Source organism: Mesoplodon bidens (genome assembly GCF_964165515.1).
Source record: "Mesoplodon bidens genome assembly, chromosome: 10".
Classification (NCBI taxonomy): Eukaryota; Metazoa; Chordata; class Mammalia; order Artiodactyla; family Ziphiidae; genus Mesoplodon; species Mesoplodon bidens.
This window is the reverse complement of record NC_138172.1, coordinates 46,806,220-46,823,447: the sequence shown is the minus strand read 5'-3', so window position 1 is coordinate 46,823,447 and position 17,228 is coordinate 46,806,220. Positions and strand designations below refer to the sequence as shown.

General features: G+C 49.8%; 1 protein-coding gene across 1 annotated transcript in view; it reads left to right on the top strand.

The window, feature by feature from the left end:
- The window catches only part of ANO10 (anoctamin 10), a 242,559-nt gene extending 228,505 nt beyond the window's left edge, over positions 1 to 14,054 (top strand). The window contains exon 13 of the mRNA XM_081246957.1: positions 13,688 to 14,054. Within this exon, the coding sequence (XP_081103083.1) occupies positions 13,688 to 13,756 (69 nt within the window). The 3' untranslated portion in view covers positions 13,757 to 14,054. The remainder of the gene's footprint in view (positions 1 to 13,687) is intronic.
- The last annotated feature ends 3,174 nt before the right edge of the window (positions 14,055 to 17,228 follow it).

Genomic DNA, 17,228 nt, shown 5'->3' with positions numbered 1-17,228 from the left:
AATTTTATTTATTTTTGGCTGTGTTGGGTCTTCATTGCTGCACACGGGCTTTCTCTAGTTGCGGCAAGCAGGGGGGCTACTCTTGGTTGTGATGCGCGGGCTTCTCATTGCAGTGGCTTCTCTTTGTTGCAGAGCGCAGGCTCTAGGTGCATGAGCTTCAGTAGTTGTGGTGCACAGGCTCAGTAGTTGTGGCACACGGGCTTAGTTGCTCTGCGGCATGTGGGATCTTCCCAGACCAGGGCTTGAACCCATGTCCCCTGCATTGGCAGGCGGATTCTTAACCACTGTGCCATCAGGGAAGTCCCCTCATTATAATTTTGATTTGCATTTCTCTAATGATTAGCAATATGGAGGATCTTTTCATGTGCCTGCTGGCCATCTGTATGTCTTCTTTGGAGAAATGTCTATTTAGGTCTTCTGCCCATTTTTTGATTGGGTTGTTTGTTTTTTTGATACTGAGTTGCATGAGCTGTCTGTGTATTTTGGAAATTAAGCCCTTCTCAGTCACATTGTTTGCAAATATTTTCTCCCAGTCTGTAGATTATATTTTCATTTTGTTTATGGTTTCCTTTGCTGTGCAAAAGCTTATAAGTTTGATTAGATCCCTTTTTTTTTTAAATTTCTTTTGCCTTGGGAGACCTAAGAAAATTTTACTGCAATTTATGTCCGAGAATGTTTTGCCTATGTTCTCTTCTAGGAGCGTTATGGTGTCATGTCTTATATTTAAGTCTTTAAGCCATTTCGAGTTTATTTTTGTGCGTGGTGTAAGGGTGTGTTCTAACTTTACTGACTTACGTGTGGCTGTCCAGCTTTCCCAACACCACTTGCTGAAGAGGCCGTCTTTTCTCCCTTGTATAGTCTTGCCTCCTTTGTTGAAGATTAATTGACTAGGTGTGTGGGTTTATTTCTGGGCTCTCTATTATGTTCCATTGATGTTATGTGTCTGTTTTTGTGCCAGTACCACGCTGTTTTAATTACTGTAGCTTTGTAGTGTTGTCTAAAGTCTGGGAGAGTTATGCCTCCATCTTTGTTTTTTCCCTCACAATTGCTTTGGCAATTCTGGGTCTTTTGTGGTTCCATATAAATTTTAGGATTATTTGTTCTAGTTCTGTGAAAAATGTCATAGGTAATTTGATAAGAATCACATTAAATCTGTAGATTGCTTTGGGTTGTGTGGCCATTTTAACAATATTAATTCTTCCAATCCAGTAGCAGGGGATATTTTTCTATTTCTTTGTATTATCTTCAATTTCATTTATCAGTGTTTTACAGTTCCCAGCATATAGGTCTTTCACAGCCTTGGTTAGGTTTATTCTAGGTTTTTTTTTTTTTTTTGGTGGGGGCGGGGGGGGACACTATTTTAAATGGAATTATTTTTTACTTTCTACTTCTGATATTTCATTGTCAGTATAAAGAAATGCAACAGATTTCTGTATATTGTTCTTGTATCCTGCTACCTTGCTGAATTCATTTATTAGTTCTAATAGTTTTTGTGTGGAGTCTCTAGGGTTTTCTATATAGAGTATCATTTCACCTGCATACAATGACAATTTTACCTCTTCCCATTTTATTTCTTTTTCTTCTCTGATTACTGTTATTAAGACTTCCAATACTATGTCAAATAGAAGTGGTGAGAGTGGACATCCTTGTCTCATTCTAGAATTTAGCAGGAAGCCTTTCAGCTTTTCACCATTGAGTATTATACTGGCTATGGATTTGTTGTAAATGGCTTTTATTATGTTGAGATATGTTCCCTCTCTACCCATTTTGGTGAGATTTTTTAGCATGAATGGATGTTGAATTTTATCAAATGCTTTTTCTGCATCTCTTGATGATCATGTGGTTTTTTACTTTTCTTTTGTTGATGTGGTGTATCACATTGATCCATTTGTGTTTCGAACCATCTTTGTGACCCTGGAATGAATCCAACTTGATCATGGCATATGATCCTTCTTACGTGTCATTGGATTCTGTTTGCTAATATTTTGCTGAGGATGTTTGCATCTATATTCATCAGAGATATTGGCCTGTAATATTCTTTTTTGGTAGTATCTTTGGTTTTGATATCAGGGTGATGGTGGCTTCATAGAATGACTTTGGGAGTGTTCCCTCCTCTTCAGTCTTTTGGAAGAGTTTGAGAAGAATAGGTATGAGTTCTTCTTTGTATGTTTGGTAGAATTCCCCAGTGAAGCCATCCAGTTTTGGACTTCTGTTTGCAGGGCGTTTTTTAAATTACAAATTCTATTTCATTTCTAGTGATCAGTCTGTTCAAATTATCTGTTTCTTGATTCAGTTCTGGCAGACTGCATGTTTCAAGAAACTTGTCCACTTCTTCTAGGTTGTCTATTTTGTTGGCATATGATTTCTTATGGTTTTTTGAATTTCTGTGGTATCATTCTTATTTCTCCTCTTTCATTTCTTATTTATTTGGTTCCTCTCTCTTCTTTGTGGTGAGCCTTTCTTCTTCTCTTTTCTTCTTGATGAGCCTTGGTGGCCAGAGGTTTGTTGATTTTGTTTATCCTTTCAAAAAAACAGCTCTTGGTTTTTTATTGATTTTTTTCTATTTTTTTAAATCTCTTATTTCCTCTCTGATCTTTATTATTTCCTTCCTTCTGCTGATTTTAGGTTTTGTTTCTTCTTTTTCTAATTCTTTTAGGTAGTAGTTTAGGTTGTCTATTTGAGATTTTTCTTGTTTTTTTGAAGAAGGCCTGTATCACTATCAACTTCCCCTCTTAGGATTGTTTTTGCTGCATCCCATAGATTTTGTATGGTTGTGTTTTCATTGTCATTTGTCTCAAGGTATTTTTAAATTTTCTCTTTGATTTCATCACTGACCCATTGGTTTTTCAGTAGCATGTTGGTTAGTCTCCATGTAGTCATTTTTTTCTCATTTCTCTTTCTCTGGTTGATTTCTAGTTTCATGCCATTGTAGTCAGAGAAGATGCTTGAAATAATTTCTGTCCTTTTAAATTTGTTGAGGCTTGTTTTGTGCCCTAGTATGTAGTCCATCCTAGACAATGTTCCATGTGCACTTGAAAACAATGTGTATTCTAGTTTTTTTAGACTGAGGTCCTGTAGATATCAATTAAGTCTAACTGTTCTGTTGTGTCATTTAGAGTCTTTGTTTCCTTTTTGATTTTCTGCCTGGAAGATCTGTCCACTGATGTCAGTGCAGTGTTAAAATCTCCTACTATTATTGTGTTCCCATCAATTTCTCCTTTTAACGTTTGTTAGTATTTGTTTTAATGTATTTATGTGCTCCTATATTGGATGCATTTATACTATATAATATTAATAACAAGAATATTATAACAAGTATAATATTCTCTTCTTGTATTGATCCTTTTATCATTTTATAGTGTCCTTGTCTTTCTTTATGGCCTTTGTTTCAAAGTCTATTTTGTCTGATATGAGTACTGCGACCCTCGCTTTCTTGTTGTTTCCATTTGCATGAAATATCTTTCTCCATCCCCTCATTTTTAATCTATGTGGATCTCTTGTAGGGAGCATGTTGTAGGTTCTTGTTTTATTATCCAATCTGTCACTCTATGTCTTTTGATTGGAGTGTTTAGTTCATAGACATTTAAGATAATTTATTGATAGGTATGTATTTATTGCCATTTTAAACCTTGTTTTCCAGTTGATTTTGTATTTCTTCTTTGTTCCTTTCTTCTTTCTGTTTTTCCTTTTGTGGTTTGATAATTTTCTTTTGTATTACAGTTGAGTTCTTTTCTTATTGGTTTTTGTGAGTCTATTGTATGTCTTTTTTAATTTTTTTATACAGCAGGTTCTTATTAGTCATGAATTTTATACACATCAGTGTATACATGTCAATCCCAATCGTCCAATTCATCACACCACCACCCCGCCACTTTCCCCGCTTGGTGTCCATACGTTTGTTCTCTACATCTGTGTCTCAATTTCTGTCCTACAAACCGGTTCATCTGTACCATTTTTCTAGGTTCCACATATATGCGTTAATATACGATATTTGTTTTCCTCTTTCTGACTTACTTCACTCTCTATGACAGTCTCTAGATCCATCCACGTCTCAACAAATGACCCAATTTCGTTCCTTTTTATGGCTGAGTAATAATCCATTGTATATATGCACCACATCTTCTTTATCCATTTGTCTGTCGATGGGCATTTAGGTTGCTTCCATGACCTGGCTATTGTAAATAGTGCTGCAGTGAACATTGGGGTGCATATGTCTTTTTGAATTATGGTTTTCTCTGGGTATATGCCCAGTAGTGGGATTGCTGGATCATATGGTAATTCTATTTTTAGTTTTTTAAGGAACCTCCATACTGTTTTCCATAGTGGCTGTATCAATTTACATTGCCACCAACAGTGCAAGAGGGTTCCCTTTTCTCCACACCCTCTCCAGCATTTGTTGTTTGTAGATTTTCTGATGATGCCCATTCTAACTGGTATGAGGTGATACCTCATTGTAGTTTTGATTTGCATTTCTCTAATAGTGATGTTGAGCAGCTTTTCATGTGCTTCTTGGCCATCTGTATTTCTTCTTTGGAAAAATGTCTATTTAGGTCTTCTGCCCATTTTTGGATTAGGTTGTTTGTTTTTTAAATATTGAGCTGCATGAGCTGTTTATATATTTTGGAGATTAATCCTTTGTCCATTGATTCGTTTGCAAATATTCTCTCCCATTCTGAGGGCTGTCTTTTTGTCTTGTTTATGGTTTCCTTTGCTGTGCAAAAGCTTTGAAGTTTCATTAGATCCCATTTGTTTATTTTTGTTTTTATTTCCATTACTCTAGGAGGTGGATCAAAAAAGATCTTGCTGTGATTTATGTCCAAGAGTGTTCTTCCTATGTTTTCTCTAAGAGTTTTATAGTGTCTGGTCTTACATTTAGGTCTCTAATCCATTTTGAGTTTATTTTTGTGTATGGTGTTAGGGAGTGTTCTAATTTCATTCTTTTACATGTAGCTGTCCAGTTTTCCCAGCACCACTTATTGAAGAGACTGTCTTTTCTCCATTGTATATCCTTGCCTCCTTTGTCATAGATTAGTTGACCATAGGTGCTTGGGTTTATCTCTGGGCTTTCTTCTTGTTCCATTGATCTATGTTTCTGATATTGTATGTTTTTAATTTGTGGTTACCCTGGTTTTCAAGTATGGTAACCCATAACTATAACTACTTGCTTTAGACTGGTAAGTCATGAAAGCTGTACATTCTAAAAGATGTACATTATCCTGCTACCCTTCTCCACATTTTGTTATTTTGATGTCCATTTTACATCTTCATGTTTAAACTTTTTTTTTTTTAATTTATTTATTTTATTTATTTATTTTTGGCTGCGTTGGGTCTTCATTGCTGTGTGCAGGCTTCCTCTAGTTGCAGTGAGCAGGGGTTACTCTTTGCTGTGGTGAGCAGGCTTCTCATTGCGGTGGCTTCTCTTGTTGTGGAGCATGGGCTCTAGGCACGCAGGCTTCAGTAGTTGTGGCACGAGGGCTCAGTAGTTGTGGCTCACAGGCTCTAGAGCACAGGCTCAGGAGTTGTGGTGCACAGGCTTAGTTGCTCCGTGGCATGTGGGATCTTCCCGGACCAGGGCTCGAACCCATGTCCCCTGCCTTGGCAGGCGGATTCTTAACCACTGAGCCACCAGGGAAGCCCCTACATCTTCATGTTTATCCATTTGCTGTTCCTTGTAGTTGTAATCACATTCAGAAAATTTAAAAAAAAAATTTTATCTATGTACTGGCTTATTTAACTGACCTTCAATCCTCTTATATATTTGCCTTTCCTATTGCGATTTTCCCCTTTCTTATAGGTTCTTGCTTCATTTATATTTAAAGAAGACCTTTCAATACTTCTTTTAGGATAGGGTTAGTATTGCTATATTCTTTTAGTTTTTGATTGAGAAATTCTTTCTCCTTTCTTTTAATCTAAATGATAATCTTGCTGGGTAGAGTATCCTAGGTTGCAGAGTTTTCCCTTTCAGGACTTTGAATAGAGCTTGCCACTCCCTTCTGGCCTTCAACGTTTCTGTAGAGAAATCGGTTGATAGCCTTACGGGGGTTCCATTGTAACTGACTCTTGTTTCTCATGCTGCCTTTAGAATCCTCTCTTTCACTTTTGCCATTTTAATTATGATATGTCTTGGTGTGGGACTCTCTGTACTTCTTGTACCTGGATATCTGTTTCCTTCTTTAGGTTTGGAAAGTTTTCAGCCATAATTTCTTCAAATACATCTTGATCCACTTTTCCCTTTCTTCGCCTTCTGGAATTCCTATTATGTGTAGATTGGCATGCTTTATATTATCCTACATGTCTCGTACGTTGCTTTCGTTTTTTTCATTTGTCTTTCTGTCTGCTGTTCTGATTGGGTGGTTTCCATTATTCTATCTTACAGATCACTTTTCGTTCTTCTGCATTATTTAGTTTGCTATTTATTGCCTTTAGCTCGGTTTTTATCTTGGCAATTGAGTTGTCTGATTTTGACTGTCTCTTTATGGTTTCTAGTTCCTTGGTACAGTGACCTCCATTTCTACTGATAGTCTTTCTTAATTCCTTCAGCATTTTTATTACCTCCTTTTTGAACTCAGGGGTCTGGTAGACTGGAGAGGTCTGTTTCACTGTTTTTTCTTTCGGGGAGTACTTCCTCTGCTTTGTCATTTTACTTTCATTTCTCTTATGCTAAGAATTTAGGAGAAACAGTTACGTACTGTGGTCTTGAAAGGCTGTTTTTATGTGGGAGCATCCCTTTGTAGACCGTGTAAGTCCAATATTTTTGATGCAAGGGCTGTATTTGGTGTGGATGCCTGCCATGACTTTGCTCAGAGTGTGCTGGCCATTTTCCCCTTGATAAGGGGTGTGTTTGGTGCTGTGGTGACCAGAGCCTGCACTGGATATTGGGCGGAGCTTCCTCTTTGGTTGTCACAGCCCTGTCGGGGGTAGGGTTTGCTCCCCAGTTGTTGGAGTAAAAGCCCCCAGGTCCGGTTCTAAGCTGCAGTGTGAGGTAGGTGAGACTGGAGCACTCCCCCTGGAAAGGAGCCGCTGGGTATTCCTCTGCAGGACCTGTTTGCTGGGACAGGCAACTCTGTGACGCCACCCCCCACCTGGTGTGCACACCCACAAAATCGGCCTACTCTCTACTGCCAGAGCGCCTGTGTCAGCTCCGCCTGCCTTCGGCATGTGCACGCTCACAAAGTGGGAGCTCCGGAAGCTGTGCCCGCTGTGAGCATGGTGCGAATGAGGCTCCCATGACGGACCCACGCTCTGTCCCACACACACCCCCATTTGCGGCCTGGACCACATCCTAGGCCCTTCAGGCTATGTCCAAATAGCCAGACCAAGTCCTCTCCTCGAGTCTGTCCGCTGAAGCCCAAGTTTCAGCCCCCAGGCACTGCGCACACCAGTAAGTGCGTGTCTTGGGCTCAGAAGTGTGGTGACGTGGCAGCAGTCAGTGTCGGTTCCTCTCTATCTTGCTTGGAAGCAAGCCAGCCTGTGCACACTCGTCTTGGGCAAATTCCAGGCCCCTTCAGCTACCTATCTGTCCTGGCTGAGCTCCCAGCCGGTGAAGGAGGTTCCCAGGGTAAGGAAACCGTTCCTCTTTCATGGCTCCCTCCCAGGAGCACAGGTCCCACCTTGATTCCCCGCCTTTTTTCCCTTTAGTCTTACCAGGTTACATGGGGATCTTTCTTACAGCTTTAGTTGTATGAGTTCTTCTGCCTGCTTTCACTTGGTATTCAGTTGGTGTTCACTGTTTGTTCTCTCAGGCGACTTCTCTTTTTCTTCTAATTGGGGCTGCTTCCTCCACTTTCTCATTCAGCACTTTCAGTTGGTGTTCTGTGAGAACTGTTCCTGTTGTAGATGTATTTTTGACATATTTGTGGGGGGAGGTGAGCTCCACGTCCTTCTACCCTGCCATCTTGATCTCCTCCTCCCAAAAGATGATTTAAGAAGTAGACATTAATTTTTTTTTTAAGTTGAACTGACATTTATCTTCCCCAGGATCAGCTCATGCAGTTAATGAACTCGTACACTGGCATCTCACTGGCTGGGTGAGCTGGGCCTGGCCACCAGGTCTGGGAGCTGGGTTTGGACCTTCTTGGAGGAGTCTCGGTTTCCAGCTGGGACCAAGATGATGATCTGGCAACTTTCCTGGTGGCCCTTGACTTTCCCCTGTCATCTTCTTTCCACCCAGCTCTACCTGCATACCACCTTCCCTTCACCAGAGCCACCCCTGAGGGCTTGGGGGGATGAGATTCCTGTCTCCACTGGGTGACATCCTGAGGGGCTGGACCCAGGTCTGCACTCTTACCAGGGCAGGGAACTGTTTGGAACTCCAAAATCCTGAAACTTCTGACATACAGCCCATGTTACGGTGTGTCTCCTATGATCCTATACATGTGACTGGCACATTTATGGTCCAGAAGGTGACGCTGACTTCAAGGACATGAATATGTCTCATTGACACACCCATGAGAGGGGAGGCTTTACCTGTCTGTGTTGTTCTTGATGAGATTATCGGCTGAGCTGTCATCTCTCTGGCTGCTCCTGTAGGCTTGGAGCTGTACTTGGTTGCTCTTCCACAGGTATCTGTGGAGCACCAACTTGGTGCCAGAGCTTTTGCAGGCCCTGGGGGTAGAGTCAGGAGACCAGGTACTAGATGGGATAGAACGTTTAAAGCAGGAAAAAAAAAAAAAAAAATTCACATAGACAATTAAAAACCAGATGGTCTGAGTGGAGTGGAGGAATTAAAATAGAGGGGTGTGACGGTGACGGGAGACTCCTCTGGGGTAAGTGATTTGGGACAGCTTCTCTGGGGGAAGACAGGCTGAGGAGCAAAGCTCAGTGGCAGGGCAGGCAAGGCAGATGGTGATGAGCCTGCGGGAAGAAGGAGCTGCACTGGAGGCAGTGGGCCTGTGAGAAAAAAGTGGAGGCTTGAGTTTTCGTCTCGAGTCTTTGGGAAACCCCTGTAGGGGCATGTTCTGGTCCCGTTTTAAAATGTGGCTTGGGCTGTGTTTGCACAAGCGTGGGAGAGTTTGGGAGGTGGTTTCGGTGCAGCAGGGGCGACAGCCCTAAGGTAGGAGATGGGAGGAATGGGGTGTGCTTGGCAGGTGGAGTTGACAGGACCTGATGGGGAGGGGCAGAGAGTCATCCAGGGCGACATCTGCAGTTTGGGTCCGAGTAGCCGGCTGGTAGTGGTCCCTGAGATGGGGGCGACTGGGAGAAAAGTTGGCCGGGGTGGGAGGTGAGGGATTCAGAGCGCTGGCCTGTTTGGGTGTCAGCAAATCTCACACTTCTAAAATGAACCAACCCCTCCAGAGGGAGAGGACGTGGATGTAACTCCCCGCTGGTGCTGCCCCTCCACCCACTACCTGGGGTTGTCAGCCTGATGGCATCGCCAGGCCCAGGACAGATCTGGAGTTTTTAACTGTTACTTCCGAACGTGTTCAGCCTGCTGCTTGTTTGAGGGACTTTCCTCTAGATCTAACAGACGAAAATCGTCTTTGTGAAAATGCGGTACTTCAAAAGGCCCATTCTCTACTTCCCTTTTCACCTGAATTGCCAGACCCTTGCTTAATTTTGCCCTGACTCTAAGTACATGACCTCAAACAAGTGACGGGATAGAGGAGACATGCTTGTGGTTGCGGGGTGGATGGGGAGGGAGGGCACAGCTGTGCACGAGGGAAGCTCCCTCTCCCGCTGGCCCCGTCCACTGTGGAAGGGGCTTCCTTCCAGGCAGTGGTTCTCCACTCCAGCAGTGCGATAGAATCACCCAGGGGAGCTTTGCTAATCCCCAGGCCACACCCCAGCCCATTAAATCAGAACGGAGTGGGGGAGGGGAAGTAGGGGCGGGTGATGACAGTGCTGTCACCAGGGCTGCGCACCTGAGGCTGGCAGGACTCAGGCATCCTGGTCCCCCAGGTGCTGTTGCTGAGCTGAACTGACCTGAGAACCCAGTTCACGTTTGAGCTGCTGTCGTGGGATGGCCTGGCCGCAGAGGCCCTCAGCCTGGCTCCAGCCACTGAGCTCCGCACTCAGACTGGAGGCCCCTAGCAAACAAACAGGAAGAGATGAATGCACAGGTTTGGCCTGTCCTCAGCCAAGACCTGCCCAGATAGAGTCCCTCTGGGCAGGCGGTTGTTGCTTTGGGGCAAGGAGTAATGGAATAGCTGCTAACAGATTGAAAATTGGGCAATACTGTAATCAACTGATTTCCTGAGCGAGGTGAGTAGAAGGATCCCAAAACTGATTATGGGCTCAGCAAAGGAGAGGCTCTGCTACAAGCCCGGGAGGATGAAGCCCCGTCTGAGGACTGTGGGAAGCACTGCAGGTCTCAGAACACATTTCTGTACTTCTCCACAGGGAAAAGGGGATCTGGTTACTCACCCTTTCTCAGGTCAAGCTGCATGTTTGGCCAGCACGCTTAGTGATTCGGTTCCTGTTCCAGGCAGACCTCTGAGATACCCTGGGTTTGGTTCCAGACCACTGCAATAAAGCGAGTCATATGAATTTTTGGTTTTCCAACGTATATGAAAGTTATGCTTACACTGTACTGTAGTCTATTAAGTGTGCAGTAGCATTATGTCTATACAAAACAATGTACATACCTTAATTAAAAAATAATGCTGTTTGAAAAATTGCACCAATAGAATTGCTCGACACAGGATTGCCACAAACCTTCAATTTGTAAAAAACTCAATTTCTGTGAAGCAATGAAACAAGGTCCACCTGTATAATCATTGCTAATAATGATGCCAAAAATCAGTCTGTGCTTTTTAAGAGTAATTTGGAGCATGAGTGTTTTAATGAATCATAAGTTGAGGAAAATTTCGTTCTCTCTTCATTCTGGTGCTTTTTATGGGGAAGAAGTCAGGACTTTTATCCTGCTTGTATTTTTAATAAGGTTTTGATCTAAGAATCCCCAAAGAAGCCAGTTTTTTCAAGGGGATGTTGCTGCTGCTTCCCACCCCACCCTCCAGGCAGGGCAGCTAAAGAGAAGACGCTGAAGAGCTGAGCTCTAGGAGGTAGCGTGAGGCCCTGAGGGGACGGCGCGCCCCAGCCAGAGCACACACGGTGGCCTGGCTCTGCCCAGCGTGGCCCGCGATGCCAGCTTGCGCGCTGGTGAAGGATGGCAGACAGCAAACCAGTGACTCCCCGCCCTGGGTTTGTCCACGGAGAAACTTCGAGGGCTTGCCAAAAGTTCAGAGACTGCTGGGTCCCTCTACAAGCCAGCATGACGGCATCTTAGCATCTTGGGGAGGGACCAAGAGTCTGCATTTAACAAGGTCTCAGGACCCTTAAGTGATCTCAGGACACAGGACCAAATGATCATCAGGGTTCCTTCAGAGAAGCAATTTTGTGCTTCTGGAGTTAATCCTGCCAACGCCCACCATTTCACCAGTAGGCGAGGATGTGGAAAGCTTCGCTGGGGCAGGGGGCAGTTTCATTACAAGTTACGTGACCGCACACTGAGGGGATCCAGACCCAAGAGCAGTGGGCAGTGGCTGGCTGACCCAGGAGAAGCTGTCTCGAGGCTAGATGGCATCTGACCCCATCTTTCAGGCAGGAGCCGAGTAGGCCTACCCCGTTTGTGCAGGAAAGGTTGCAGCGTCGCTCACCGACCTCAAATCCAGTTGAACTCTTCACCTCAGGCAGGCGGGCCGTTGCAGTTTGTTTCCTCTTAGCTGCTGGGGTTTTTCTTTGGGCTTTAGCTACAGGTCTTAAGTTCTGGTCCTGCCCCCTGTGCAGCGTGTCGAGCCACGGGGTGCAGAAGACACAGGAAGACAGGCCAAGCCCCGGCTCCCTGCCACATCCCAGGGCCTCAGCACTGTGCTGAGGAAGGCCAGGTAGAGGTCATGGGGGCATAAGCCTTCCCGGCCCCCATGGGCCACGTTGCCTTTGGGGATCACAGAGCTCTATGAGGCAGATCGAGCCCTGAGGGACCCAGCCATGGGCAGCCGGTGGGGTGGAGTGGGGTTGGCCCGACCCAGAGGCCTGGGGGCCTGTCACTCTTCAGCTTCAGAAGCAGCCTTGCTCCAGGACAGGCGAGGAAAGGGCACGAGTGGAGACAGGAGCTCCTGCGTAGACTGCCTGAGGCATGAGGGGCCGGGGGCGAGGGCAGGGGGGGCGGTCCCTGCCCCGGTTCCTACCTTTGCTTCCAGCAGCGCAGTTAAGTGTAGACGAGCCCGTGACGTCTGGGAACTGCTACCCTCAGGAGCTGCCTTCAGCAGGGCAGGCACTGCAGGTGGGCAGTCGTCCAAGCCCAGTGGGTTCTGAGTCTCTTCCCCGGCCTGGGCCAAACCCCCAACCTGGGACGTGAAAGAAGAGGCATCTCCGAAAAGCTAGGTCACTTGGGGCTGGGTCACTCAGGGCAGAGGGCCTGTTAGATGGCTCCCCTCGGCCTGGCCGCTGCGGGCAGGGGCCCCTCCCGGGAGGTCTGCGGGACGCTCTGGCCTGACGCCAAGGGGCTCCCCCGTCCACAGCCACACACGTAGATGGGGGAGTGCTGTTCGGAGCTCACAGGGAGCCTCGAAGGCTCCTTTCAATCAAAACCCACTATGGTTGTCCTCCCGGTGTGGAGGGCAAGTGTGGCTGGTAGATTCCGTGACAACTAGGGAATATCGTATCCTCATTCTGATGCTAGTTTAATTTATTTTACTTTTAGTTTCTTACGGTTACTTGTCAAATCAGGAAATAGATTCATCTTCTGTGCCTCACCCCCTTTCTGTCTCTCATAAATAGACATGTTTAAAGGTCTCGTAAGTATTAAATGACACCAGCTGCTAGAGTCTGAAGTGCAATCTGGGGTGAAATACTATATTTTACATCAGGTGTTGACAGTCGAAGTGGGCTCGTGAGAGGACGGGAGACATGAGTAACGGAAAAGGTAGCAGAGGCACAAACTAACTTCTGGGGGGATTCGGGTGGCATGGCCGTTCTGCTTCTCCAGGTTTGTGAGCTAAATCACACCGTCTCTGCTGTCCCGTCAGGCTGAAGGTCGCATAAACCCCGCAGCTGAGGGGCGCCCGCTCAAAGGCTGTGGGAAGAGCCCGTCCCCACGCGGCACCTCCCCCATCAGGAGCCCTCCCCTAACCCTGCTCCCCCAGACCCAGGCAGGCCCCTCCCCAGCCCAGATGGACAGGGGCCAGCTGCCGGGAGCCCATCTCGGCGCGGTCCTGCGGAAGGCAGAACAGGCTAGAAAAGAGGAGGACTTACTGGAGTGACGGGGGCCTCCTGAGATGCTACAGGCCTAAAGGAGCCTTCGGGGAGGGAAGCAGGTTGCGGCAGGAGGCAGAGGCGTTCGACTTGCAGTCTGTGAATCGGCCTCCTCTCCCCGAAAGTCAGCGGGAGTGTGCGCCGTGTCCAGCCCGTGTGGTGTTTGGGGCTCCCAAGAGGGGCAGCCAGGTACCCGGGTACCAGCAGCGTTTGTGCTCAGAGTCTTGTTTTCTCCATAAGTGAACAGCTGTTATCAAAAAGTCTCCATGTGTATTTTAAGCCAGATCCCAAAGGAGTTATTCATTGGTTCAGTACCTAGGGCAGAGCTCTCCACACGCTGTCCAGCACCCAGGGCACAGAGGCGGCTGGGGCCCGGGACCGGAGCAGCAGGACTCCTGCCGCACCGGGCCTTGATGCCGGAGCGGGGCCTGGGCCGCCCCTGAGGCGCCACCGCCCAGCCTCATGTGACTCAGCGTGTCCTGTGTTCTCTCAACAGCAGATGAAGCGCGTGGCCGAGAACCTGAAAGAGGACTGGAGGGAAGGCGGGAAGGAGGAGGCACCCTGAGGGCCGGTGGAGCCAGCGGGCGCCCTCCCCGCGCGGAGCCCCGTCCGCAGCCCGCTGCCCGACCTTGCTCTGGAGCCACCGCTGCCCAGCCTGGCACATGGACGAACCACCAGCTCCCCGGGTCGCCTTCACAGTGACCATCGGCCCGTTGGGGTGGCAGGTGGGGGCGTCCACCGAGGTGGCGTTTCCGACGCTCGACGACACGAGGTGCCTCTCTCTGGCTCTGTCCTGCTCTATGTTCATAGACCCTTTATTCACGGAACAGAGGTCACCAAGCTATTAAAGGCCTCATGCCCGCCTGACGCCTCCTTCCGTGTGTGGATGGAGCAGCCCGTCTGCTCCGAGCTGGGTCGTGGAAGGGGGAGCCGCCAAGGCAGCCGAGGGCCGGGCTCGCCTCGAGGCTGGGCTGCTTCCAAGGCGTGCGGAAGCCCCAGGGGTCCTTGGGAGGTTCTGCTGCTGCTGGGCTTTCCCTGGGGGTGCGCGGCAGGGGCCGCTTGGGCTGCCTTCAGCACCGCTGGCCGGCCGGGCCACACCTTGGGGGGCTGTCCCGGCTGTGCCCGCAGGGGTGCAGCTCCCTCACCTGCACAGCAGCCCCCGGCCCCCCAGGAACTGCCCTCCGGGCTCCTGGCTCTGGTCCAGCCCCAGGGACCACCCCGCTCGGGCCAGGCCTGGCTTCCTTTCCCACCAGCTGCTCAAACTGCTCCAGACAACAGCCAGCCCCGCCCCACTGGGGCCCTCATAGCCAGGACACGGGGCCCATCTGGGGAAGGCCGGGAAGGGCGGGCAGGTCTAGACCCGTGTCCCTCGCTCCGAGCCTGGACCCTCGATTCCCTCCTTCACATCAAGGCCGGGGTGGCCACGGCAGGCCCGCTCCACGCATGTTTTTGGAAGCCCAGCTCCCCGTCTGCACCGCGTGGCTGTTCAGCAGGTGCTGCCAGACTGTTGTCTTTGCCAGCATGGACACCTGTGGTCAGCCTTGCCCTGCCCCCTTGGTCTAAGCCCTGCATGGCACAAGTACTCACTGGTGGTTCCATGCTTGATGAATACTTTCTAGAACATTCTCCTGTCTTAAAACACCAGGGAACGGTAGCCGCCACGCCAGTCCTGAACCGCCAAGAGCTTCCCTGCAATTCCAGCCTGGGCGCCTGTGTTTGCTGGGAAAGGAGAAAGTTCAGGTGGGTCCTTGGACCCAGCTGTCTCCCCCAGAGCGGGTTTTGGGGACCAGTCACATGACTGCGGTTGGGTGTGAGGCGGTGGGTTCCGGGTGGACCCCATCAGCTCACCTCCCCACTGGCGGGCTCACAGCTGCCTCCAGGCTGGCCCTCCTCGCCCTGCGACAGTGCGGACCCCGGGCCCCCTGCGCTCACAGCTGTCTTTCCCAGAAGCCTCCCCCTGCCCTTCCTCAGTCTGACGCAGCAGAACCATGTCACTTACCCAGAACTAAGCCAGCCATGCTCAGGGGAAACGGGACCGAGTCAGCCTGGACGCAGGGACCCACCTCACTGGGGCGGGTTCCTGGGCCTTGGGGAGGAGGAGGATGGACGTGGGAGCCGGTCAGGTGGAGACAAGAGGGAGGCTGGCAGGAAGGAGATGCCGCGTAGGCCCGCTAGGCCCCCGGAACTCCTCTTTGTGTCCCAGCGCTTGGAGTCGGTGGCGTCTGGCTCGTGGCAGGTGCCCAGGAGCAGGGGTGGAAGAAACCAAGGTGTCCTTCACTGCACATCTCGTAGTCCCTTGTCACCCTAACCGACCTGAGGGAGACACCCAGGATGACACTGCCCACCACTGCTCACCGGCCCCCGTGCGTGAGGAGGATGCCCGGCAGCGCCTCATCCTCCCAGGCTCGGCCCTGCCCTCTTGTTCCAGCCTCACCCCAGCCTCAGACCCAACCCCCGCGCCCCCGCTGCCATGCTAGCCCTGGGGTCCTCGTGCCCCAGCCCCAACCCAGCTGCACTGCCTCCGGCCTCTGTGGTGACTCACAGGACGTGCCCTGCGCTGCTCCCCACTTCTCCCAGACACCCCGAGGATTCCGGCTGCGGGAGAGCCCTCCTCTCGTCGTTCCTAGCCCGCCTTCCCCCATGGAGTGGACAAGAGTTGCAGGCACCGCCTACCTGGAACAAGTGAGGCAGGAGCCCAAGCCCGGGTACGAAAAGGTGCATAAAGAGATGGCGGCGCCAGCAGGAGACCGAGGCGGCAGTGTCTCCAGACCGAGCAGGGAGCGGGCGGCCAGGAACCCGCTCTCCTGTGCACACAGCCCACCCCGGTTCTCAGGGCGCGTGAGGCCTTGCCCACACCGCAGTGACCCCAGGTCTTTGGACCCAAGCCCGGTCACCAGGCGGCTCTCGAGGAGCCGCTGCATGGGCAAGTCCCCAGAGAAGAGCCTCAACACCTGGGGAGAGCTGGAGACAGGTGATGCCCCCATTCCCACACAAGCCCCATCCCACCGACCCTGCTGGGAGGGTCCCAGCGAGACGAGGCGTGTGCGACCGCAGAGGTGGCCCTCACTGGGCGGGATGCTCTCTGGGGCAGAGCCAGGTCGCAGCGCCGCTCCTTGCCTGCCGTGGCCTCTCCCTGACTGCCACCCTCCCTCAAGCCATGAAATACAGACTGTCACCGAGTCCACAGATTGCCAGTGCGCCCTGGCCCAATTCACTTCTCAGCCCGGCTATCCCCTCTCAGGCCACCAGCATGACATTCAGTTCTGGGCCACTGACATTCACTGGGCCTCCGAGGGCAGGGGCTGGGCCCGTGCCCCCCACACAGGCGCCCCCTTACTCTCTGTGGTCAGCCTGGTGGGCCTGCTGCAGGCAGGGGGGCAGGCAGTGGACCCTTCTCTCCCCGCTGGTGGCCATACTGACTCACTCCCCACCAGCACCTCCAGAGCTCAGACGTGAGAACAAATCTTTATGCTGCTGACTTTTGGGAGGAAACTAGAAGCAAATGGTTAAAGATACCCAGCCCTACAGTGAAGCCGGAGGCCACTTCCCTCCTTGATACGCCCTCTGGGCCTCAGTTTCCTCCTATTGTCCCTACTTTATAGATGAGAAAACTGAGGCACAGGGGGCTTCAGGGAATTCACAGCAGCGTGGCCCACATCTGCCAGGACGGTGCTTGCAGCCTGTACCAGGCCCTCGGCCCCAGCTCTCTATCAGCCCTGACCCTGGAGCTCCTGCCCTCCTTCCAGCAGGAAACTAGCAACAAGAAGACGGAAGAGCAAAGGCCACAGAACAAGAACCCTGGGATCCAGACTCTTCCTGACCCAGTTTAACCCACGGCCCTGCAAGGACAGCCCCCGGCGTCGGGCAAGCAGCAGGTAATGGCGAGCTTCTTGCGGGTCAGCCAAGTCCGAGGACTGCCCTCCATGCCCCCATGCCTCGCCCTAGGGTGGCCTGAAGAGAGGGGACCTGACAGAAGTGGAGCCACTAGCACCTTCCAGGGCCACCAGGGACTGGAGGAAAGACATGGCCCCTCTGCC